General features: G+C 39.3%; 1 protein-coding gene across 7 annotated transcripts in view; it reads left to right on the top strand.

The window, feature by feature from the left end:
• LOC126184895 (macro domain-containing protein RSc0334-like) overlaps positions 1 to 11,235 on the top strand; it is a 116,589-nt gene extending 105,354 nt beyond the window's left edge. For all 7 annotated transcript variants that reach the window (XM_049927551.1, XM_049927586.1, XM_049927530.1 and 4 more), the window contains 2 exons: positions 10,696 to 10,769; positions 10,857 to 11,235. In XM_049927551.1, coding sequence (XP_049783508.1) covers positions 10,696 to 10,769; positions 10,857 to 10,869 — 87 coding nt within the window. In that variant the 3' untranslated portion in view covers positions 10,870 to 11,235. The remainder of the gene's footprint in view (positions 1 to 10,695; positions 10,770 to 10,856) is intronic.
• The last annotated feature ends 15,557 nt before the right edge of the window (positions 11,236 to 26,792 follow it).

Here is a 26,792-nt window from a genome sequence, read left to right on the forward strand (position 1 = left end):
AGAATACCTGATACATTTCATTGGGGCACAATATTTACATTGCAGTGCTACAGTGAAATTTTTTATCATATCAAAAAGTGAAACAGTGAAAATACTTTTTGGAAACCTTAATTACAACAGATACATGGAACATTCTTGGCATTTGTGGTAGGGTATGTTACTTCTGTGGTATTTATTTGTCAGTCTCTTGTATAACGTTACACTGTTACATTCATTTTGGCGCTGATAAAGCAAGTAACAATACCCACTTGGAAACCTTAACCAATTTTTATTAAAATCCTTTATGGAAGCACACATATAGCTGTGAAACTGTCGGTACATTTCTTCACCTAGTTAGGTATCAAGGTGTATGGGCTAGGAACTTCAACATCACATCCTTCAAGCTTGCGCTAGATGGAACTGTGAACTAAGTCACACTCATTTGAGTATGACTTTTCTCCAAAACTTTTGCATAATCAAAACTTCAATATCAAATAAAGAGCATTTGATAATAATGTCACGTAGAAGAAGGTGTAATTAGATGAATGACACACACTAACTTCATTTAATAAAGGTTTATTCAGCACTTGCACATACAAGAGCGTGGAGCGAACTGCCTCCGGCCAGAACACATACAGTATATATACTGCTACAGAACATTCCAATACAATAATTCTTGACATTTGTGGATACTTCTAAAATGTACTCAAACCGAATATAGAAATTAAAATTGTACAGTCCAAGTGAGTTTTGAACTCAAGACCCTCCACGCAACAGTTTAGTATCATAACCAGTACACCACAGTGCTACTCGGCTTCTTCTGAGACATTGGTCCGTCCTTAAGAGAAGAGAACAGCATCTCGGTGTTGCGTCCTCCTAGTCCGGGAATGAGTAATCAGCCCTGTGTACTCCGACTCCCGATGACTGATGCTCGCATGGACGGTGACCTTCTTCGTCGCCTTTCCGCTTGTTGCCTGTCGCTGGAGCTTTGATTTTACCCTGGGTTTCAGGATCCTTGTAGGGCTACATTCTAAGGATGTGGATGGTATCTCTGATCTTTCATCGTCTTATGTCAGGATCGAAATCTTCAACTTCATAAGTAACATCAGACAACTGTCTTACAACCTTATAAGGTCCTAAGTAACGCCTGAGGAGCTTTTCAGAGAGACTAATCTTCCGAACAAGAGTGAAGATCCAGACGAGGTTACCAGGCTGGTAGACAGACAACAGGGCGGTGGCTCACGTCATACCTTTGGTGATCGTTTTCTTGAGCCTGCAGTGTGCGGAGTCGAGCTAATTGCCAAGCTTCCTCAGTTCTGGTTAACACCTGGCTGATATAGGTGTCATTCACGTCATCAGGATGTAACAGAAACGCAGTGTCCATCGTCCTAGTTGCCTCATGCCCATGCACCAGGAAAAATGGCGTAAATCCTGTGGTGTCTTCTTTGGCGGTGTTGTAGGCAAATGTCACAAAAGGTAGCACCTCATCCTAGTTGCTCCGCTCAACATTGACAAACATTGATAGCATGTTGGCCAAGGTCTTATTAAGGCGTTCAGTAAGCCCATTAGTTTGTGGATGGTAGGCAGTCGTCATGTGATGAGTAATGTGATCCGTAATTAATGATCTTGGGGCACCGTGTTTTAATACAATGTCTTCCACGATGAATTTGGCTGCCTTGGGAGCTTCGGCTGTTTTCACGGCTTTTGTAATGGCATAGCGTGTCAGATAATCAGTGCAAACAATAATCCATCTATTGCCACTAGCAGACGTTGGAAATCATCCGAGGAGGACAATCCCAACACACTGGAAAGGCATTTCGGCTAGTGGAATTGGTATGAGTCGGCCAGGTGGTTTCTGAAGAACTGCCTTTCTCCTCTGGCACCCTCAACAGTGCGACACATAGTGACAGACACTCCTAAATAAACCTGGCTAGAAAAATCTCTTGAGGATTCTATCATATGTCTTAATAAATCCTAAGTGTCCGGCCTCAGGTGTGTCATGGAATTTTTGTAGAACATCTAAGCGCATGTGTTTAGGAATCACCGGTAGCCATCTCTTTCCAAATGGATCAAAGCTTTTCTTACAAAGTAATCCATTAACTATCTTAAATTGTCCTTTCACATCCGCTGACCAATTTAAGGCAAGCGTAATTTGAGATATATTGGCATCCTTCTTCTGCTCAGCAGAGAGATCATGGAGTGCAGCGAGACAGTCACTATCTTCATCAAAGTCTTGATGATCTTGCACAGGGTTTCTTGAGAGACAGTCGGCATCTTGGTGTTTTCTTCCACTTTTGTACACTAGGGTAATGTCATACTCTTGAACAGATACTGTCAAAATTTGCACATGGCCCAGATCACAGCAAGACCTTCTCTTTGTGTAGTTGAGTAGCCTCTCTCAGCTTTTGTAAGTGTCCTAGAAGCATAGGCTATAACTTTCTCTCTTCCATCCAAAATTTGCACCAGAACAGCACTGATCCCATACCCACTGGCATCTGTGTGTAGTTCTGTAGGTGCTCTCTCATCATACAGACCAAGTACAGGGTCAGTCATCAGAGCTTTTCGCAGCACATCGAAAAAGTGTTGTTGAGCACCACCCCAGATAAATTTAGCATCAGCTTTTAACAACTCTTGGAGTGGCCTGGCTTTGATACAAGTCTCTGATAAAACGACGGTAATAAGAACATAATCCAAGGAAGCTTCTCACATCTCTAATGCTTTTAGGAATAGGAAATTCCATTATAGATCTGGGTCTGGCCGCACACCTTCATTTGACACAAGGTGTCCAGGTATTTTGATTTCTTTTGTTCCAAAGAGACACTTTCTCGGACTAAGTTTCAGTCTGCCTTGTTGGAGACACTTAAGAACGGCCCTCAGTCTTTTTATATGTTCATCAAATGTCTCTGAGAACACTATAATGTCATCTAAATAACAAAGACACATCGTTCACTTCAGATGACATAGAAGATTATCCATTCGAAAGTTGCTGTTGCATTATACAAACAAAACAGCATTACCTTAAACTCATACAGGCTCTCAGGGGTGATGAATGCAGTTTTCTTATGATCAGCCTCATCTACTTTGATTTGCCAATATCCTGAGTATATGTCCATGGTTGAGAAAAACTTAGCCCTCTTCAGACAATCTAGTGTCTCGTCAATTGTTAGAAGAGGGTAAATGTCCTTTTTAGTTACCTTATTAAGCTTCCTGTAATCAACACACAACACAAAAGTGCGAACTGCCATCCTTCTTCCTGACAAGGACCACTGGTGACGACCATGGGCTCTGCGAAGACTGAATGATGTCATTCTTCATCATTTTCTCTACCTCGTCGCGAATTGTTCGATGTTCCATCGCTGACACACGGTTTGCTCTCTGGCTTATTGGTTGTTGGGCTCCAGTGCTAATCCAGTGCTTCACCATCAATTTGCCTAATTTGCTCCTCACCTGCGGATTGAAACATTCAGAGAACTCTTGGAGAACGGCATGCAGCTTCTTCTGTTGTTCCTTAGTGAGGTCTCATGATAGTTGAGCTAGAAGATCTTGTCTCGTAGTGGTAGTGCTGATTTCGCCCACAGACTCAGCATGGGAGGTTTCTATGATGCTCAGCTGTTCTTCAATTAATGGCCCAGTGTTTGCTACGCACATGTGTCTTGTAAGGATCTGCGGTTCTCGGCGACAGTTAACAATCCACAATTTACCGAATCCATTTCTTAAACAAGATGACAGAGGCTGGGATGAGCAAGTTATTCTTCAGTGGTATGCTTCACTTACATTCCACAACAAGATCCATGGGTTGATGCATGGCATGACACGTGACAGTTACCTTTCTAGCACTGACTGCAGGAATGATCACTTCATCCAGCACACATAGTCTCCACACACTCGGGTGCACATCTTCCTATTCACAGTATCTCATCTCATCTAGCATAATCTTCGAGCGACCACAATCTATAATAACCTGAAAAGCTTTCAAAAAGTCCCATCCGAGAAGGCCGTCATCACTACTCTTGTAAGACGATGAATTCTAAGGGCTGTGTATGGCCATTTATACCCACACGAGTGGTACATCTTCCTGTAGGTTTTACATATTTCCCATTGCCCACCTTCAGCAGAGATGTTTTGTTGTTGATGAATATGGTTTTCTGCAACTGGCGATAGCACTTCTCCGAAATCACTGAATATGATGCTCCAGAGGCCACAAGAGCTTGGGCTGGTCAGCTGTCCATGAGGATATCAACGTAGTTTTCTATCGTTTTTGTAGTGATCGACGGCAGGGGATTTTTGTCTTTGGCGGCCTCACCTCCAAGGAAGGTCGCAACCTTTATCTTTCCAGGTTGTGGCGGCTAGGTGATTGGTTGGAGCTTTTAAATGGCAATGGAGACCTTGATCAGTGTGTTGGGGAGTGTCCTCTCCAGCGGCTAGCTTGCGGCAATGGTGACCTATGTCATCTTGCACCCACATCTTCTTGTTCATCTTTGTTGTCCCGGAGTTAGCGTCGGATAAGATCGCTCTGCTTTTTTCTGGCACGGGTGTCATCAAATATCCGCCAACTTTTTCGACAATAGTGCACCACATGTCCCGATCATCCGCAGTGGAAACATACTGGTTGGTTATCCTGGGTCCTCAAGATGTTAGTCTTCCTTTGTGTCCAAACAGGTTCTTCATGCGGCATTGTAGGAACATAACTTCACCTGTGCGTCAACTTTTTCATCATTTTAAAGGGAAATGAAGGACAAGAGATTGGGTTCAATGTCTGTTCCACTTCCTCGCTTATGACCTCTTGAAGCATCTTGGTTCTTTGCTCGCCGTGCAATCCAAGTGCCTTCTGAACTTCCTCTGTCACTATCTGATGAAGAACACTTGTCAGATCAGTTATCTCCGGTAGATTGTGATCTGTTGACTATGGCTCGAACTCAAGTTTCTGGCCACATAAATGGCGGCTCTGTCGTGGCCTGATGGGAGCCATTATGTCATCAATAATGTGCGCTATCACACGTTCCAATGCCTGGAGCCTCCACCAGAATCCATCACAGACATCGATACGACATTTGGAAGCTGTTCAAACTTCTTGCTTGTAATTATTTTTTGATGCATTGTCTCGATATAGTGGCACCATTTTATGAAGTCGTCTGCTGTCAAAACTTCATTCAGGAGTAGGGTTTGATAGATGTCCTCAGCAACACCCTTCCTGAGATGTGCAACCTTGTCTTCCTCCTTCATTCTAGGATCCTGTATTTCACACAGCTCCAAGACGTCTTGAATGTAGGATTCTGTAGTTTCTACTGGACACTGTGCCCTGCACTTTAATTTATCTTCAGCCTTGCACTTCTGTCGTTGTGTGTCAATGAAATACTTGCGCAGTTCCGCCTGGAATACTTCCCAGCTTGTGCATTACTTCTCGTTGTTCTCATACCATTGCTTGGCAGTGCCCTTCAAGTAGAAAAATACGTTAGCCATACACACGGTGTCATCCCATTTGTTAAATTTGGCTATACGCTCATATACCTTTAGCCACTTGTTAGGATCTTGGCCATTGTCACCACAGAATGTGGAAAGATGTTTCATGTGGTGGCACACAGTTGCTGTCATCATAACGTCCTCTTCTTCTTCTTCTTCTTCTTCTTCTTCTTCTTCTGTCTCCGGTAGATTGCGATCTGTTGACTATGGTTTGAACTCGGATTCCTCGCCATGTAAACAGCGGCTCTGTCGTGGCCTGATGGGAGCCACTGTGTCGTCGATAATGTGCACTTTCACACATTCCAATACTCTGCACCTCCACCAGAATAATGTCACATAGAAGAAGGTGTAATTAGATTAATGATGAACACTAACTTCCCTTAACAAAGGCTTATTCAACATTTGCACATATAAGAGTGCAGAGCGAACTGCCTCCAGCCAGAACACATACAGTGTGTATATAGCTGCAGAACATTCCAGTACAATGATTCTTGACATTTGTGGATACTTCTAGAATGAACTTAAACCGAATATAGAAATTAAAATTGTACAATCCAGGTGAGTTTTGAACACACAACCTTCCATGCAACAGTTTAGTATCATAACCACTACACCACAGTGCTACTCAGCTTCTTCTGCGACAATATTGTGTTCCTGTTCTGATATCTGCAGCCATCAGAATACAAAATGATTGGACAGAATTTTCCTTAATTGTTCTTGTCTGGGTGTCCTATACACATGCAAAACTTGATGCAATCAATTCTCATGTTGTGTTTCATCAAATGGTAACACACTGCATCATGAATTTCTAAATTATGCATTGTAAAATTATGAACAACTAATTTTAAATAATGAAATATGCAGGATGGAATGAAAAATATAGTGAAAAGAATATTTGCTACTCACTATATAGCAGAGATGCTGAGTCACAGATAGGCATAACAAAAAAATCACAGACATGTTCGTCAAAAAGACTGTCAGAAAGTGAGCTTTTGGCTAACTAGGCCTTCGTCACAAATGACGACACACACACACACACACACACACACACACACACACACATGACCACAGAGTCTGGCTACTGAAACCCAGAGACTGCTGTCGTGTGTGTGTGTGTGTGTGTGTGTGTGTGTGTGTGTGTGTGTGTGTGTGTGTGTATGTGTGTGGAAAGGGGGGGGGGGGTGAGAGTTGCATTTGCGTGGGTGTGTCTATTTCTGACGAAGGCCTAGTTGGTCAAAAGCTCACTTTCTGATGCTCTTTTTTTTTGTGCCTGTCTGTGACTCAGCATCTCCGCTGTATGGTGAGGGACAACTAACTTTGTTTTATAATGAACTGCAATTGCATGTAAATTTGGGAACTACTGTCACAACCTGTAAGTCCATGGTTTTCAATGAGTAGATGTCTGGGTGTCGTTCTTATCTAGATCATTGTATGTCCTTGTCTGCTCTTTCTGTTGTGTGTTTCTTCCCCATGTCTTCACCCACATTTCCAAACCTGTAACTGTAACACAGGTCGCACTGGTATTTCTTGGGGGAAGCTAAGGTAGCACTCTTATAACATAAAGGTGATCCCACTTAATGGTGGAACCTTCTGTGTATTACAATTTTCCTTGTGTTATCCGTACAGCTTATGCATTGTGGAATAAGCTCAAGGTACAGCTTAAAGGGAGATTTCATGCTGTAATGTAGTGTCAGTTTTGGAAGGCAGTTCAGGAATTCTTTTGTGAAGGTTGTCTCATCTTTTTCTTTAATTTGTTTTATTTGAGAACATGACAATTTTGAATCAAGGCTCATTCCATGTGTGAAGTTACCTTACCCAGTTTGTCAGTCCGTTATTTAATCTTAAGAGTATTGAGGAACGTCTTTTTGCAGGCTTTGTTTTCCCATCTCATTTTTCAAGTGATAAATCAGCATCCCATTCTCGATTTGCCAGTGTATTTTCATGGTTACTTGTTCAGTTTTATGTCCACAAGACTGATTACGTGAATGTTCCTCTGATTCCATGGCACCATTTCCCAGAATGTATTAAATACTGCCTGCCTATCACCGACAGAAGGTTGATGACACTTCCTTTGAACTGATTTTGACACATCTTTGAAGTACACATCAACCTAATCGTCTTGACCTAATCATCATGCCCCTCTTGGAGTATTTGAATAATTTTGCCATTATTATCTTTTTTATATGCAGTATACACTTGTCCTCACATTCTCAGAATTTTGTTAGTGTTTTTCTTCCAGTCTGAGCAGCAAGCTTTAGATTTCCTTTTCCTGTCTCTGCTGAAGTCGCCATAAAATTCTTGGTCTCCAATTTCAGTGTCCTTGCTTCCATTGTCTTCTGATAAGTTCCCTGATTTTTCTAATTAACAGTGAGCACCATTGTGTAACGATGAATGGAACAAGTACTGTCATCTTCAGTAGCAACTGTGATGGTATCATTATCAGCATTTTTTGATTTGGCCACCACTGTTTCTAGATTAAACATCCACAGTAGCAGATAACTGTTTCCCTGCAATGGTTTCTTATTAGTGGCTGATTTTCACACCTACAAACACACACTTGTTTGATAGGGCAGCACTATAGCAAAGATGTATGAAAAGTATTTTACAAAATAGTACTTAAATTTAGTAAAGTTTGATGAATGGAACTTGTTGTCCTAAACCTAATACAGCAATGTCAAAATAACGTTGCTGCTCTTGGCGGTCTATATATTCTCACTCTAACTGATTGTAAATGATCAAACACTCAGTAGTCCAATAACACCATCAATATTGACTAGTAGGTCAGACAGTAGTCTTCAGAGTACTAAACTGAGCTGACTTTAGGCACTGCTAATTGCTGGTTCGTAACTTGCATCCGCCAATACAAGGTGGGAGCAAAGTAGTGTGCAGTTAACAGCGTTCTGTATTGGCTGATGTCCATCTATCAGCAGATGTGCAACTGGGTGAACGAAGTGGTGCAGAAACAGGATGAGGTCCACGCCTGTGAGTGCCACCTGGAGGCTGGTGCACAGACCTGAGAGATGCCAGGCAAGTGGTTGGACCTTTGTGGTGGCGGGGCCCCTTTCAGTATTTGTTGTGCACCTCGTGTTTGATACACAACATTCTCGCATGAAAAAGTGGGGGGTTGGCTTCATTAGCATCTTGCTTCTGGAAACTTGAAATTATTATCACAAAATCACAATTAATGTATTCTCTAATGTTTCTTGTTGTTGTAAACTACTTCTTTAACATTGAAAGAGTAGTATACAAGATCTGTTCAAAAATTCTGGAACTTTGTCCACAAAATTTTTCTGTGGCTACCTTTTATGTATTATGCATGGTTTCCTTCGAAATACTCTCCTCCACAATTGATACACGACTCCAAACACTGTTTTCACTTCCGAAAGCAGTCTTGTCATACCTCTAGCTGGATAGCGTGGTGCGAATTTTCTTTTATCCCATATATTGTTGCAAATCTTTGTCCTTTCAACGGGATTTTCAACTTTGGAAATAAAGAAAAAAAAGAAAAACCCATCTGCAGGGGCGGCCAGGTATTAAGAGTACGGAGGATGAGGCAACACAGTGATTAGTATTTTTGTACAATAGTCACGCACCTAAAGGGTTGAATGTGCAGGGGCATTATTGTGATGCGAGAGCCATGAATTGTCTCATCACATTTCCGGCTGTTTCTTTCTCACATTTTCTCGCAGGTGTCACAACACTTCCTGATAGTACTACCAATTAACAGTAGTCCCTGTGTCACGAATTCATGTTGAACTAATCCTTCAGTGTCGAAGAAAACTCTCAGTATGGCTTTGACATTTGACATGACAAGCAATTTTTTTTTTTTTTTTTTTTGTCCCGGAGAACCTTTCCCAACCCATTGTGAAGATTAAACCTTGGTCTCGCCAACATAACCATAGGCCCACGTCTCATCACCAGTTATGATTCTCTTAACAAACATATCATTCTCATTTGTGCGATGCAAAAACTCTTCACAGATTGTGAAGCGAAGGTCTTTCTGATCTTGACTCGTGAGCCGTGGGATGAACTTGGCGGCAACATGCATTCCAAGATGCTGTGCCAGGATTTCATGACATGATCCAGCTGAAATGTTACATTCTTCTGCTGTCTCTCAGACAGTCAGTCTTTGATTAACAAGTGTAATTTCGGTGGCATTGCTGTCACAAGCACCAATGGTACATTTCGAAGGGCATCCTGAACGAGGGTCATCCTTTAACTTCCCGTCCAACCCTACCATCACGAAATTTGCAAACTGTGCAAAACACAATTCTACTCAATACAGCACTGAACAATAACAGACATACAAGAGTGAAACTTCCGTCTTTTACATATTAAACACAGGCATGTGCAGGGATGCCAACCCCATTTCACTCCAATATACCATTGGCATGAAATTACCAATGTTCCAGAATGTTTTGAACGGGTCTCTTACAGGTGTATTAGAGTCATAACATCACACTGAAGAATGATTTCTCCCATGAGCTAATCCATCTCTGTCATAAAAGGGGGTGAAATACACCAATACTAAAATCTTCAGTCCTTAACTGATCGACTGATCAATTGTAAATGGATGAAAGAAAACCGATTGTAATTTAAAGATAAGCAAGGCAAAATTCCCAAGAGCTTCCTCTCTACACTTCATTAAAAGTATGTGAAAGTTTTGTTCATGTCTGTGCAACTATAATAATAGTTAAGTTAATGGCTCATTGTTAAAGATGTTTCTCAGTAATTGTTGTTATTGACTGCTAAAAACTTAATTGTCATTACCTGTGTGCCGTGTAAAATCTACGCTGACTTGTCCCACATCTAGATGATACAGCCACACCGTGGTTCCATAGAATACTTATAAAACAATTAAGTGCTGTATTAAACTTATATCCCTTCATATGCTTCTTATGTTTATTTATTAGCCATTCAGCATGTTTACCATGCAGTTGGCTGTATCAAAATACATTTTACATATTCATAAAAGTATAGTTGTTACTCATTTTTACATTATACTTTATGCATACATACACATACATCTTTTTAGTAGTTAGTATTTTTACGTTTTACACACATCATTTTACATATACACATAAATGCATAAACTTCGCACTAGTGAGAAGCAAACTAAGTGCACTGATTCCATATCATAGGTCAGCAAGCCCATATCATTTTCACTACAACCATATCTGAACATGACATTCTACAGCTTCCTTTAAATTAATGACATCTTTGTTTGTTCTTTTTGAAAATGGAAATCTTGTTTAGGATACCCTCCAAATGCTGCAGCTATCGTTGCTCTTAAAACCGTTCGGAGTTTCCTGGAGAAGAAAGGAGATTCAGTAAGTAATGCAGTTTGAAATACAGATATATAATAATTATGTTGCTTTTATTGAATGACCTGAGATATGGATATTTTTCTTTCACAGGTGGACAGAGTGATATTTTGCTTGTTCCTGGAAAATGATGTGAAGATTTATGAATATCTTCTGCAGGCCTACTTCCCAGTAGAATAAACCATTAATAAAAATTGTTTGTATTTGATACAATGTGAGAGACTGGTTCTGATAAATAGAAAGGAATGTGTCATTACTTTGATTTGGATCTTGCACATACTGTTTTATCAGTAAATAAAAATTTATTTAATTTGAACAAATATTGCCACCATTATGATGGACATAATTGGGATTTGAAATATGTGTACATTTATTTATTATATAATTGTCTTTTTTCACTTGATTTACTACTTGTTGCAATTGACTTATGTAAACGTACATTGAAATAAAATTCTTTGCAACATGTAGTATACATTTTGCAGTGTTAACAATTTATTCATTTATAATTAATAGCATTGTCACGGAGAGTCTGCCTCATTATGATTTCACCAAATGGAAAAGCCAGTTTAGAAGTAATCAACCATATTACTTCTTTACATGCTGATTGCTGCAACTTATCTGCTTCTACGTAACACTGCTTTTGGATTTAAAATTGTCATGCCATGTTTAAAGATGGATAGGAATAACAAAAGTGGAATATCCAGAGAGAGTGTTTATTTATTTACTTGAGTCAGAAACCATACAAAACTCTACATTACATAACTGTGCAATATTAAGAGATACTGCTAAATCAGTATGCAGTTTACTAAGTTTACATAATTGAACAAATGAGGAGAGAAGTAAATATTGTAGTGATACATCCCATTCCTTGAATGCGAGGTATTATGTCCTTAAATACGTATGTCAGAGAAAAGATGTTCAGGACAGAGTAGTCGATAAGTGATGAGCACCCCAGTAGTGGGAGGTGTTTTAAATTGTAGGTGCTGATACCAGAGCTAATGATCTAGTGATTGTACGAAAGTTGGTAGAAGTCAGACGACCCTACCTGCTGAGGAAAGAGGCAGGAGTTCCATGGAGCAGGCGGTGCGGAAGAAAAAGCTCAATGAAATCTAAGAACGCAAAATATCAAAGGTAATACATGTATTGTAATTTATAATGTTCAATATCAGATCTGTTATGTACGTGGTACAGAGGTGCAGTATTGGAGTTGGTAACTGCCCTCATTTATCATTTATTGAGTGGTAAATTTGATTATAATATAAGAAGGTGAATTACATCTCACTTCTTATTTATGTGGTGGAGTGAATGGGAATGAGAAGTTAATTTTGAGCAGCTTTATCTGCAGCCTGTGCAGAGGCGAAGTCTGAGCCAAATTGGAGGAAGAAGGCACACAGATTCAGGCCACAGACTAGCTGGATCCTGATTAAAATACTTAACGTTGACCAAATATTCAGTAAGCAACATTCATCGTGTATAAAAGGAATGTTCAGGTGGCAAATTATTTAGGTGTTTGATGCATGAGACAAAATGTAACGAAAAAGACAAATCTCAAGAAAGTTTTCTAAGAAAGCACCAAGAAGAAAATGCATTGCCAAGGGCAACAGGAATAAAACAAGATGTTCTGTACAGTACAAATGCCAAACTGAATCAGAAATGAATAATAAAATTGAGTGAAAAAGGGAGAAGAACTTTGCTGGGGAGAAACAAACCGGTATTCACTCAAGGACAGTACACAATCTACAAAAAGTCATCAATAGATTGCAGCGCACACACTGTCATTGGCACACTGCAGCCTACATGTTGGCACACTGCAGCCTTCATGCAGGTAGTCGGCAACACACAATGTAAAGTTAACAGTGAGCTGTGTAGGCGGCAAATTTAAAAAGGTTGTATGTATTCTCAGTGATACAATAAGACAAATATAGAAAACAATTAATCTTATGATTAAAATCATTGATATAGACGATAAACATACTGAGATGAGAAATAAAATATTTGTTCATGCCTGCCATCACAAGAAAGATTACTACCAGTACATGGTAAAATTTGATGAATTTACTAAGTAGATCCAAAATCAGTTTACCGTAAGGACATTGATAATAAAATAGTCATCCAAGAAGGAGGTACTTACCAGTAACAATGACAGATTTTCTCATATTGATGTGAGATTTGAGCAGTTGGAGGAGCATTTAATGAATACGCTAGATCATAATTTAACTTTTTTAAAAACGAAATTCTACTATAATGCTCAACAATGCCACCTTGTACGTAACAAAATTCGAGAACATATTAGGGAAATTCATACTGGTGTAAATAGTTTGCGAAAATTTGCAGTAAAGGAGTGTAAACTTTGCAAAGGATCATATCTCAGATGCGCAAAATTGTATTGAACTTTTAGAACAAAGAAGTGAAAATGGAGATTGTTTCTGTTTGTACGGCTTCCTGGGGATGAAGTAACTCATCCAAATAACAAATTTAAACAATTGTGGGATGAGCTAGCTAAAACGAGGCACAAAATTCCAGAAATTCGGTGTACAGGAAATCTTTGGATACAAATGCTTTACTAGAACAGCTACAGTTAAGCAGTAGCATGGATCTATACAACCATTTACCAAAGTTTAAACCTGACGGAGGTATACAGCCAACATCTCTTCTCAAAAAATAGATTTTGCATTAAGCTATGTAGTAGGGCATCCTGCTGAGTGGGGCAATGCGCAATTGGAAGGATTTTCACAAGAAACTTAGACGTAAATACTGGTCACAAATAATACAATAAAAATTAACCTTAGATTTACTCTGTCCAAAGCGCTACACTAGTTCATGGGGAAATTTTAAAAAGTATATTGAGTGGCATTTAACACGATCTAAATATTCAGACAACCCACTGGACGAAGTTCACTTAGCTAAAATGCTAAGCGTAGTTCATAGCAGCACCGACAACTGTCAGACGCCGCTGTCAAAAGTTGCTTGATAACGTCAGCCGACAGCTTGGTCACTGTACATCCGATCTCATTCATCAGTTTTTGATGGGATCGAGGAGATTAGGTTAGAATCTATTCTATGTGTGAAGTAGGTTAGATTTTGGCATCCAAGGATGGGATGGTTACCACAATACCTCTGTCCTTTGACAAGAGTGCTGTTGTGCCGCATATGCTATTAAAAAGATGCCAAATGCAAATAAGCTATAACTCTGTCGAAAAGAATGTGGCGAGTACTGTACACTCTGCCCTCAGTCACTGGTGTTACAGGACAAGTTTTATGAATGTGCAAAATGAAGGGAATAACACCAGGCCACAAAAGTTAAAAGCACTTTAATTTTGTGAGACCTTTTTCCTTCTCTCAACAGCGATTAGTGTCAGAAGGGACCACCACCTTAGAAACGAACAGGTAGTAATTGATGTTTTTCGTATTTATACGTTTGTATTATGAAAATATGTAGTTTCAGTGGTATAGTACACTAATGATTTCTCCAAAACATGTTGTTCAGAGTGTGGTTTATTATGCTACATTGGCAGGATATGTGACTTTGGAGTATAAATTTTTTGCCAATGACATTATGAGCACATAAATGTTTCTATTATGTGATGCATGGATAAAATATGTATGTAAGCAAGCAAATATTATCAAATCAACGGAGGGTAGATTTGTGGTTTCACAGCAGCTCAATTTATTCTAAAAATGGTGAAAATCGATGTAGTATTAGCTGTACATTCAGATAAAAAGATTCTAGTACAAATCACTGCTCTCTATACACTTACTCAGTAGATTTGAGAAAGGAAGTGGCAATATTCCTGGTGACAGTATTATTTCAGTCTGAGTGTTGCTTTTAATAAAGAAAATCAAGAACATTTCAGTGTCTTTTAGTATACTTGCACAGCTCCAAAATTCAGTACAGAATAAATTAAAACTTTCGTAGTACAGATATTCCACATGCAACAGTGACAATATTGGATTTGAAATTAGTGTTTGGAGCACCTTAAATAATGTCAAACATATTTGTAATTTTGTAATTTATTTGTGTGAAACATGTAATTACATTTATAGCAATTGGTAGTGCAATACAACACTATACAATCTGAATTTACTTTATAATAGAAACTTAAGAATGTGGTCCAAATTATTTGACATAATAATACTTTAGATATTAGTTTCTACAGTAGGCTATAGAAGCACTGCTCAATGGGCCATAATTTTAGATGTTTTTTGAATGTCTCTCCAGTGCATTGAAATATTTTGCTCCATTAATATATGAACTGTTTGCAGTTTTTTTCAGTGTCCTGTGTATCATATGGTAATTTTGTACTTGTATTGTGATCATGAATTTCTGCATTACTACATGTATCTTTCTTATCTTCTACAGTTCATAATACTATTGTTTCGAACATATATGTAGAATAGATAGTATTTTAAAATCTACAAACAATCCCCTACTTGATGTTCTAGCATCTTTTTTGCCTAATATTCTCAAGTCTCTTTTCTAGAATTTAAATACTCGGTCTACATGAGTTTTGGAAGCCTCGCCCCACAATGAAAGACCATATGCTAGAAATGGATGTATTAAACCAAAATACTTCATCCTCATCATTTGGTTATTGACGTGTGGAGCTACTCTACTGAAAACATATAATCTAGATGATAGCCTTGCACATATATTGTCAATTTGTTGTGTCCATAGTAGTTTGCTATCTATGTATATACCTAGGAATTTACACTAACTGCAGATTTTCCCTAAAATATTACTATCTTGAGAATCAATACAAGTTTGCAAATCACCAACATTGAAGGGGATTATATTTGTTTTTTGTAAGTTGACTTTTAGAGTGTCATTTTCAAACTTTTCCTTTGCAATATCTATAAATATTTTTACCTCTATGCTGAGATTAAGAAAATCATTTCCCCAACAAAGGCCTGAAGTGTCATTGCATACATTGTAATGAAGGTATCTGAGCCGTGCTGCGGCTTGCGTTGGTGCTCTCTGTAGGTTTCTGCCCTCTGTTAGAGGCCAAACGGGATCGTTTAGTTGGCATGGTTGCGGTTGTTTGTTTTCTTCTGGTGTTGACTGGCACCACGCAGTTTCGCATGTTGCGAGTCCACTAGTGGCAGCAGCAGTTATCGATATGTAGTAACTGTTGCCCTATCTTTGGTGCAACATCGTCGTTTTTCCGGGTCGTGTGAGTGGGCCACTTCGGTTGGGGACTCTGTAGTAGCCAAGTCCGCGCAGTCCCAGGACTGCTGGTGGCACGCATGGACTGCCGGATGGAAGGGCTGTGGTCACGAGGGTGCATGACCTCATTGTAAACCGGATCCAGCAAGCTTTAACATGAGTTTATTTCAGTCCAAGTAGAGCAACTTCAACCATTGTGACATCTCGTGATTCTCCAGTGACTAGGGTTCATGTTGCTGTTCGTAGTGTCACCGAGGCGAGTAGTAGTGAGTGGAATGCTTGGGGAAGGCAGATCTGATTTGGCCGCTAACGCCCCAGTTATCTGACCCGGGGGTGGGGGGAGGAGGGGAGGGGGTCGCTTAGTGCATGTAACGGCTGTGTACATTTCCTCGCCTTGCCACTGGTGTCCGGTAAGGCATGTAGTTTTGACAGCTTTCTTGATTGTAGGCCGGTTGGTGATTCTTCTACTCTGGTGGTAGTGGTTCCTTTCTCATTCCAGGTGCTCTAAACATAGTATTCCGGGGACGTAGTGCAGACCGTCGGTTCCAGCTTTGGCATATTGTTCTATCGTTGCATTTGTTTTATGTGACATCAGGTAGCTTCAGCAAGATTATCATTAGTCACTCGTTAGACTGCCACTAGTCTGAGTTACTATCCTGTGAAGTGAATGCAACTCTTGGCTACCTATCTCATCGCTTGTGAAAGTGTTTGTTGCCGAACCTTCTCAGAGGTTGATTCCTGGAGGCCCCTTGGTTCTTGTAAGACGTGTGTGTTCTAAAAGGGGTCTGATGGCCAGAAGTTCAGTGTAACACTCCTTCAGCCAATGCCTTCTGCGGATATAATCTGCCTCAGTACCCTTTAAGGAACTCGTGTACTGGTACTTGTGTTTTATTATTGTATTATTTATTACAATACCTTGTAATGCCGACATTAAAGGTTATATATGTCTAGTTAATAGTTCTGGTCGCCTTCTGAAATAAATCTAGCAGTGTAGTGTTCTGTGGATGTTAAGGGTTGGGTTACAAAGCTTACCATCATCTTATTTCACCTGTTTGTTGATCAGTTACTTGTTTTTTTAATTAACCTTTGCTATTGTATTGGTGTTTTACAGCAGGTTTCTAAATTTTTTATATTATTGCCATTCCTGGTGTGTATGGCCCTAAGCCGTGATTGTGGTCATCTTCCTTAAAATTCTAATTTGGTATCTGTATCTTAGCAGTAAGCCTTAAAACCTCATTTACTGCCATTCCTGGTGTCTGATACCTTCTGCTGTGTTTGTGGCAACTTACCTTTAATATTTCAATATCTTAAGTTGTAAATTGCAGCGAGTTATTAAACAATTCTTAATGTATTGCCATTCTTGGTGAGTAAGGCCTTCGGCCTTGGTTGTGGACACTTGGCGTAAAATTATAATTTGGTATTTGTATTTACGCAGTACGCCTTTAATTCTTATTTACTGCCATTCCTGGCGTCTGATGCCTTCTGCTGCGTTTGTGGCAACTTGCCTTTAATGTTTCAATACGTGTAATTTTTAAGTTGCAGCAATTTTCAAACAATTCTTAATTTATTGCCATTTCTGGCGTGTAAGGCCTTCTGCCCAGATCACAGTGGCTTGCTTTTAAAACATTATCTGCTGCATCTGTATTTAATGATTTGCTAATGTAACTCACGGCCAACACTATTATTTACACAGTTGTTTATTCCTTCATTAATAACGTGTGGTATTTTTATTTATTGTTGAGTCTCGAATTACTGGTTTAAAATAAATTGTGTGTAACTGTAAAAGGCAACCAATAGTAACTGATTACAGCCCTGCCCACAACTGTAACCGAATCCTGCCTTCCCTTGACTTCCAGGTTTCAGTATCATTTTTTATTATCCTTCGGTAGTCATTAACGTAACATATAAAAAGGAAGGGACCAATTATCGATCTCTGAAGCACACCAAATTTAATATTTCTGTCCCTTGATGTGTAACTTTTTAATGTTTCTCCATTATTGTGTGAGATTGAGGTACACTGTCTTCTGTTTTTTAAATATGATGTGATGAGGTGCAATAGTTTTCCACTTACGCCATCTCTGGCCAGTTTCGATGGAAGTACCTTATGATCAACTCTATCAAAAGCCGTTGATAAGTCTAGGAAAACTCAAGCTACTTGCATGTATTCATCAATTTTGTCAAGAGCTTTCAGCATAAATTGAAGTGTTGCAGTCATGATGCTACGACCACTTCTTGAAGCCATGCTGAAAATCTCCCAGGATGTTGTGCTTATTATAATGCTCTAACATATATTTCAGAATAGAAGGGAACACTCCTTCTTTTAAGACACTATTTATTAGATGCACCAAAGGATATGCTAGTTTGTTTTTGCACGGTTTAAGTAAAAAATGGAGAAATTTCATCCCAGCCAGCGGATTTTTTTGTTTTTACGTTCTCTGATGAACTGCAAAATATCCTTGATTTCAAGTTCATGGAGTTGATTAGCTTCAGAATTGTCCTCCATTTTTACTTAAGCAGTGCGAAAACAATCTAGCATATCTTTTGGTGCATCTAATAAATAGTGTCTTAAAAGAAGGAGTGTTCCCTGACATATTAAAATTAGCCATTGTTAAACCTCTCTAGAAAAAAGGTGATAAACTACTAGTAGAAAATTTCAACCCACTTGCTTTAACTTCCGTTTTTAGCAAGTTAATTGAAAAAGTAATTCTGAAATATATGTTAGAGCATTATAATAAGCATAACATCCTGGGAGATTTTCAGCATGGTTTCAGAAGTGGTCGTAGCACCATGACTGCAACACTTCAATTTATACTGAAAGCTTTTGACAAAATTGATGAAGGCATGCAAGTAGCTTGAGTTTTCCTAGACCTATCAAAGGCTTTTGATAGGGTTGATCATAAGGTACTTCTGTCAAAACTGGCCAGAGATGGCATAAGTGGAAAATTATTGCACCTCATCACATCATATTTAAAAAACAGAAGACAGTGTACCTCAGTCTCACACAATAGAGGAGAAATAGTAAAAAGTTATACTTCAAGGGTCAGGAGTACTAAATTTGGTGTGCCTCAGGGATCGATAATTGGCCCCTTCCTTTTTATATGTTACGTCAATGACTTACCGAAGATAGTAAAAAATGATACCTTCGTTGCAATGTATGCAGATGACACTTCAGGCCTTTGTTGGGGAAATGATATTCGTAATCTCAGCATAGAGGTAAAAAAATTTATAAATACTGCAAAGGATGAAAATGACAATCTGTAAGTCAACTTACAAAAAACAAATATAATCCCTTCACTGTCGGTGATTTGCAAACTTGTATTAATTCTCAAGATAGTAATATTTTAGGGAAAATCTGCAGTTAGTGTAAATTCCTAGGTATATGCAAAGATAGCAAATTACTATGAACACAACAAATCGACAACATATGTGCAAGGCTATCATCTAGCCTGTATGTTTTAAGAAGAATGTCAATACCCAAACAATGAGGATGACATTTCTAACATATGGTCTTGTACTGTGGGGTGAGGCTTCCAAAACTCACGTAGACCGAGTATTTAAACTCCAGAAAAGAGCCTTGAGAATATTAGGCAAAAAAGATGCTAGAACATCATGTAAGGGATTGTTTATACATTTTATCTATTCTATGTATATGTTCGAAACAATAGTATTATGAACTGTAGAAGATAAGAAAGATACATGTAGTAATGCAGAAATTCATGATCACAATACAAGTACAAAATTACCATATGATACACAGGATACTGAAAAAACTGCAAACAGTCCATATATTAATGGAGCAAAATACTTCAATGCATTGGAGAGACATTCAAAAAACATCTAAAATCATGGCTCATTGAGGAGTGCTTCTATAGCCTACTGTAGAAACTAAAATCTAAAGTATTATTATGCCAAATAATTTGGACAACATTCTTAAGTTTCTATTATATACAGTAGTAAGGTTAGATTGTATATTGTTGTATTGCACTACCAATTGCTATGCATGTAATTACATGTTTCATGCAAATAAATTATAAATCTTAAGTACCTCCAGGTTTCAGCCACACTTGAAGCTGGTCACATCTATCTGTCCAAAGTTGTTATCTGGCAGTGCATAGTGAGATTTTACTGATGCAGAACTGAGGAAACTTCTGGATTTCTACCTAGATCTTTGTGGTTGATGGCTGTGTAGTTGGGTATAAATGATTTAGTTGAATCTTTTTCCTTCCAACATCTGCAGCTATTTTACCATGTATATCACATGAGGTAATACCTGTCAAGCAATAAACCTTGTGTGTAGGTGTTGGTTTCAGACATAGAGTAATTAGTCATGCTGCTTCATTCACTGTTATGTCTATTTGCTTTGAATGGGCAGAGCTATATCATACAGTGTACTACATTCCCCTTCACAGAAATAGAGTGCTATGGCAGAGGTTCTGCTCTCCGGTTACTGGTAGTGAATTTCTGAATGATGATATTTCAGGCTGACACTTTTAGCTTGGTGCTGAGACAGAGTTTTCATTATTTAAAAGACCTGTCTAAAGTGATGCCAAGGTATTTAAGCATAAAAGAATGCCACAACTTGCTGTCGTCCTAATTTTAGTTTTTTATCTGCTTGTCTGTTTTGGAGGTGGAAAGCACAGACATCCATTTCCTGAGTATTAGGTTTCAGTTGGTTCTTACTGTACAATTCAGTGAAAGGTCCCAGTGCTTTTGTAAGAATTTGCTCAACTTCCTCAAACTTGTTTGCCTGGATTACTAAAGCAAGATTGTGTGCATATATGAAGCTTTTGCACATGTTAGGTCTTGATTGGTTGTTATTGTATATATTAAAGAGTACGAGGAGGGGGGGACACACTTCCTATGAGCAAGCCATTATTTTGGTTTCTTCAATGACTTCTTATTTCTTGAAACGCAACAAAACTTTAGGGTGTGCAATGAAGTGTCAATTATTTCCATGAAGTCACAATCGCCTCTAATGCTGTAGATCTTCTGGTGAAATATATGCTGCTTAATGGTGTAGCACAGGGCCGGCCAAACGCTGCACAGTGTGCAGACGTGCGGAAGTGCTGCACATGTGCGGACGTGTGCGACAGGGAGCGACAGCGCCATCTGTTATTAGACATGTGTCCTAAATGATCGGCGGCGGCTCCACTTTCCTGTTTATGTGGTACAAGCAAGAGGCAAATTGGTCATTAAACCAATTGTTGCAATGTATACTTACATATAGGTTTTTTTTTAATGTGTGAAGGGCTACGCTCAGCTGAAGTCGATAAAACATAACATTAATCTAACTGTCGGTTATTATGCAGATTTCAGACGGAACTGATGAAAGATATAGCAATAATGGTATTGAAATAACAGGTGATCATCGAGAGGTCTGCGGTTATCATTCTGTTCAAAGGTAAGTGAGAGAGAAATTATGTGGGTGTAACTGAGGTCGCACCGAGAATTAGTTATAGGAAACCTTGCACTAGTTTAATGTTATTTGAAATCATGAATAAGATTCGTTGGAAGTCGCTAAGTGCTCTCTTTCTTAAATACTAGCTCAAAAACATTACGCGTATTTACCTGCCGTCAGTCAAGCTTCCTTAATAAAAACCCACGGTTGTTAACTGTATTACATGTCTTACTGGATTAAACTGTTAACATAAAAGTAGATGTCTCAATGAGTAGACTGTGACAGTATTTTAAATGTTTAATACGCGAAATACCTTCCCATGGTTGGCTTGCAAGCTGTGGAAAGAGCACTAGAATGTGCCGGTACAGAGTATCTCAGCAAGAGGATAAAGCGACATCTGTGCGTAGAAACATGCACTACATGAACGCTGACGGCTGCGGCGTGCACGCTGTGACCCGGAAGTTGCACGTGTGCAGGAGCACCGCACGCGTGCAGAATTTCTGGCCGGCCCTGGTGTAGCAGATTACTAAAAATGGCTCAATGGATGTCTCGTCTTTCAAATCCATCATCCACATATTGTGTTAAGTTGGTGGCTTGAGCTGTCAGGGTGTATACGACCGGGGACAACCAGGAGATCTGGGAAAAACCCGGGAATTTTTTTATCCGGGAGAAAACTGGGGAAAAACCCGGGAATTTTTTTAGAATTCCGGGAATTTTTCGTTGTTTTAGTTTTCAGTTAAATTTTTGTAAGTTTGACTGGTAAGAACCGATACTCTAACAAAGAATATTACTGTATCTCGCTACTGCAGAATAATGCTACAGCAATAAAACAAGAGCGAAAGGGAAAAAATACGAAAATAAAACTTAAGCTGCAAAGGAAATGCACCATATACAACAACAAAACACAGTGGCCATACAAGCGTCTGCCAACAGCAAAATGTGTCAAATGCTTGAGGAAGACTATGCAATGTTTCATAACAACAAATTTCCTCCGATGAGCTTGATTTCACAGCTGTTTATATAAGATTCGTTTGAGCGGTTGCGAGCGAGCTCATGCGCAGTTGGGTCACGTATGAGTAGTACCTTCTCCCGCTTCTGGCTACAGAAGTGTGGCAATTAGCTGTATAAGCAACAGCAGCAAGTAGCCAGATGCTATCCGGAAAAATTTTATTGGTGCGACTAAGCTGCCAGATTGACGTATGTGCAACAGGCCCGGAACTAGGGGGCGGGGGCAAACCGGGGTATATGCCCCGGGCGGCAGTTCCAGGGGGAAGGGGGAGAGCGCCAACTCCGTATTATTGAGGAAAAAGACTGTTTCACAAAGCGCCTAGCATCCAGCGCACGTTGGTCTCTCCATTACTCATATGATTTTGAACGCATCCCTGCTGGTTTAGAACATTTTTGAACAAATTCTAAGTTGATTACTGAATGTATCATAAGTTGATTTTTGAATGCACGTGATGCCCCTGCCAGGGGAATCCCCGTCGCATCTAGAAATAAACTTTCCTGCAGACAAAAGTGGACGGAGCTATACGAGCTGATCGGAGTAAAGCTGAACGGGTTAATGCCAATCGCTGTTTATGTGGTTAACTGGGTTTGCAAATGATCAGCATTGTTATAATTACTAGAGAATTCCATAGATTCAGACTACCAGAGTGGAAATAAACGACTAACAGGAATGACAGGCAACAAAGATTACTTATTGCCTTCTGTGTATCCAAGAAAATGAAAGTTTGACAGAAAATTTTTGGCCAGACCGCTACACTATTAAGGACCAGTTGTACAGTCCCAGGCTAGTTCTATTCTGGGAGTAGTGTGGAAAACGCGTTGTACGAGCACGTAATAACGCCTAACTGGGGAATAAATGTGGGATAACTAAACCGGTGACTGTGGCAGGGTTAGTGAAGTTAATCAGAGGATAAATTTTGACACTCAGGAATAGTTACAGAACTAGTGATGACAACATTGTATGTTAGAACGAAGAAGGAGAAGAAACGGGGCCTCACACAAATTACGGAAGGATATGACGATTCCAAATTTATATAAAAATTTCGTACTACTGCTTTTCGATCTCATGCTTCAGAAGCTAGAGACTATGAATGAAATGTGAAACTATTTCCTAACATAAAACTTTTTGCTTATAGTAGGCCTAATAGGCATTTGATATTGGTACTTCGTGAATTATATTCTGTCGTGTTATGAAAATGACCATTTGTGCCAAAACAGTCTCATTTATTTGGTGTGTGTAACAATTGCTGCAATATTAGGCAGGCCCATTTCATTTTATCTAGCAGACAGTGACAAAATATACGTGATCAGATCGAGAAACCACACTAGTCTTCGGTACTATTTTTCTAACAGCTTTTCTAGTATTAGACAACGACATTTTGTTTTTCCATGTAGCAAAACGATGACGAACTTTGGTGAGGTAATAGATTCTTTGCCAGAAAGGAAAGTATGCCATATAAAGCTGTGGCAAGATTAGAGAGGAGAGAAAAGCTATGGTTTAAGGATTTGAGAAATGTGAACTGTCTTGCTTGTCTCTTGTCTTTGCTCATTTTATGTATCCTATATTTAATTTTAGGTCACACAAAACAGCAAGTTATTAGCTAATAAACAGTAAAGACTGCAAGTTTACTGCCGGCTACAAATCTTCTGCCGGTTACAAATAATCCTATCCAGTACTGAGTGCGAGATTTTTTTTTTAAGAGGGTCAGGGTGTCAAACCGGCGGACTGGGAGCAGGAGAGGCACCAAGGACATTTTAATTTCCACTGGCTTGAATATAGTTTGATGGCACCCATTACAAAATATTACACGTTTGAATTCCACAGAGCGAAATACAGAGACATGCGATGGAAGAATGCTGTGTGAAGTGGCGTGGTAATGCCCTTTGGCACACTTAAGACCAAATAACATGTCTTACATTCCCTCGAACATATATGTTTTATGTATCAGACTCTTCAGAAAGATGTGTGCTACAAAATGAAGATATTTTTGAAAAGTCGATTTTTTTTTATATTTTTAGCGTCCTACGTCAAACTCTCGAGGGAAGGGGAGTGCCAATATCTAATATTGTCCAGGTTCGGAAATATCGCAGATCCAGACCTGATGCACAGAGCAGTCTGAGTTGTTGTGGAGAGGTGGTAGTCTCCCCGTGACGCATGTTACCGTTAAGTGGTTTTGCTGTTTCCTTTTCGTTTATTGCTCTCCCGTCAAATGAAAACAAAATGGATTACTGTGGCCGGGAGCTATCAAGTGAATTAAAATACATTCACATAATTACGAAAGCTAAAATATGTTCAGATTTTATTTTGTTTCCACCTTGCAGAACAATGAATTTCTTTAGAATTCCGGGAACTGTTCCTTGTTTTAGTTACCAGGTTAAATTTTTGTGATTTTGACTGGTAAGAACCAATACTCTAACGAAGGATATTACTGTATCTCGCTTCTGCAGAATAATGCTGGAGCAAAAAAAAACCTGAACGAGAGAAAAAAACGAAATTAAAACGTCAGACGCAAAGGAAATGCGCCATATACAACAACAAAACACAGTGCACGTACAAGCGTCTACCAACCAAAGTGTCTCAAAGGCTTTAGGAAGAATATGCAGTGCTTCCTAACAACAAATTGCCTCCGATGAGCGTGACTGACAGCTGTTTACTTTCGATTCATTTGAGCAGTTGCGGGCGGGCTCTTGCGCATGCGCCGTTGAGTCGCCTATGAGTGGTACCTTCTCCCGCTTCTGGCTATAGTGTGGCTGGGCGCCACTATCTAAATTGCTCCGGTTCGGAAATATCGTAGATCGAGGGCTGATGCACAGAGCAGTCTGAGTTGTAGTGGGGAGGTGGGTTGTCTCCACTTAACCTGTGTTTACGTTTGGTGATTTTGCTGTTTCCTCTTCGTTTATTGCTCCCACATTAAATGAAAACAAACGGATTTCTGTGGCCAGGAGCTACCAAATGAATTAAAATACGTTCGCATGATTACGGAATGCTAAAATATGTTGTTAGTTTCAGGTTTTATTTCCATCTTTCTGACAGTCAAGCATTAATCAACGTGCAGAACAATGAAGTTATTTTTGTCGGTTTGCTAAAGATATTTGGCTTTTATTAATATTTTGCGCTGAGGCAGTCAATTTATTTGAAACGAAGTGTTTAATTTCACACTGTTGGCTATTTTCAACTGTTCGCTGCATTTCAAGTGCACGTTTCCATCTTCTAGCTCGTATGGCATTATGCCATAATAAAGAACCAAACATGAGATAATACAGTACTGGTACTCAAGAAAATTTACATCCGAATCTGGACATACGATTGTGCACTTTAAGCCGAATTATGCATTTTAGTATGTTGCTGTTTTTGTGGTCTTCAGTCCTGAGACTGGTTTGATGCAGCTCTCCATGCTACCCTATCCTGAGCAAGCTTCTTCATCTCCCAGTACTTACTGCGTCCTACATCCTTCTGAATCTGCTTAGTGTATTCATCTCTTGGTCTCCCTCTACGATTTTTACCCTCCACGCTGCCCTCCAATGCTAAATTTGTGATCCCTTGATGCCTCAGAACATGTCCTAGTAACCGGTCCCTTCTTTTTGTCAAGTTGTGCCACAAACTCCTCCCCAGTTCTGTTCAATACTTCATCATTAGTTATGTGATCTACCCATCTAATCTTCAGCATTCTTCTGTAGCACCACATTTCGAAAGCTTCTATTCTCTTCTTGTCCAAACTATTTATCGTCCATGTTTCACTTCCATACATGGCTACACTCCATACAAATACTTTCAGAAACGACTTCCTGACACTTAAATCTATACTCGATGTTAACAAATTTCTCTTCTTCAGAAACGCTTTCCTTGCCATTGCCAGTCTACATTTTATATCTTCTCTACTTCGACCATCATCAGTTATTTTGCTCCCCAAGTAGCAAAACTCCTTTACTACTTTAAGAGTCTCATTTCCTAATCTAATTCCCTCAGCATCACCTGACTTAATTCGACTACATTCCATTATCCTCGTTTTGGTTTTGTTGATGTTCATCTTATATCCTCCTTTCAGGACACTGTCCATTCTGTTCAACTGCTCTTCAAGTCCTTTGCTGTCTCTGACAGAATTACAATGTCATTGGCGAACCTCAAAGTTTTTATTTCTTCTCCCTGGATTTTAATTTTTCTTTTGTTTCCTTTACTGCTTGTTCAATATACAGATTGAATAACATCGGGGAGAGGCTACAACCCTGTCTCACTCCCTTCCCAACCACTGCTTCCCTTTCATGTCCCTCGATTCTTATAACTGCCATCTGGTTTCTGTACAAATAGCCTTTCGCTCCCTGTATTTTACCACTGCCACCTTTAGAATTTGAAAGAGAGTATTCCAGTCAACATTGTCAAAAGCTTTCTCTAAGTCTAAAAATGCTAGAAACGTAGGTTTGCCTTTCCTTAATTTTTCTTCTAAGATAAATCGTAAGGTCA

Source organism: Schistocerca cancellata, chromosome 1 (genome assembly GCF_023864275.1).
Source record: "Schistocerca cancellata isolate TAMUIC-IGC-003103 chromosome 1, iqSchCanc2.1, whole genome shotgun sequence".
Lineage (NCBI taxonomy): Eukaryota > Metazoa > Arthropoda > Insecta > Orthoptera > Acrididae > Schistocerca > Schistocerca cancellata.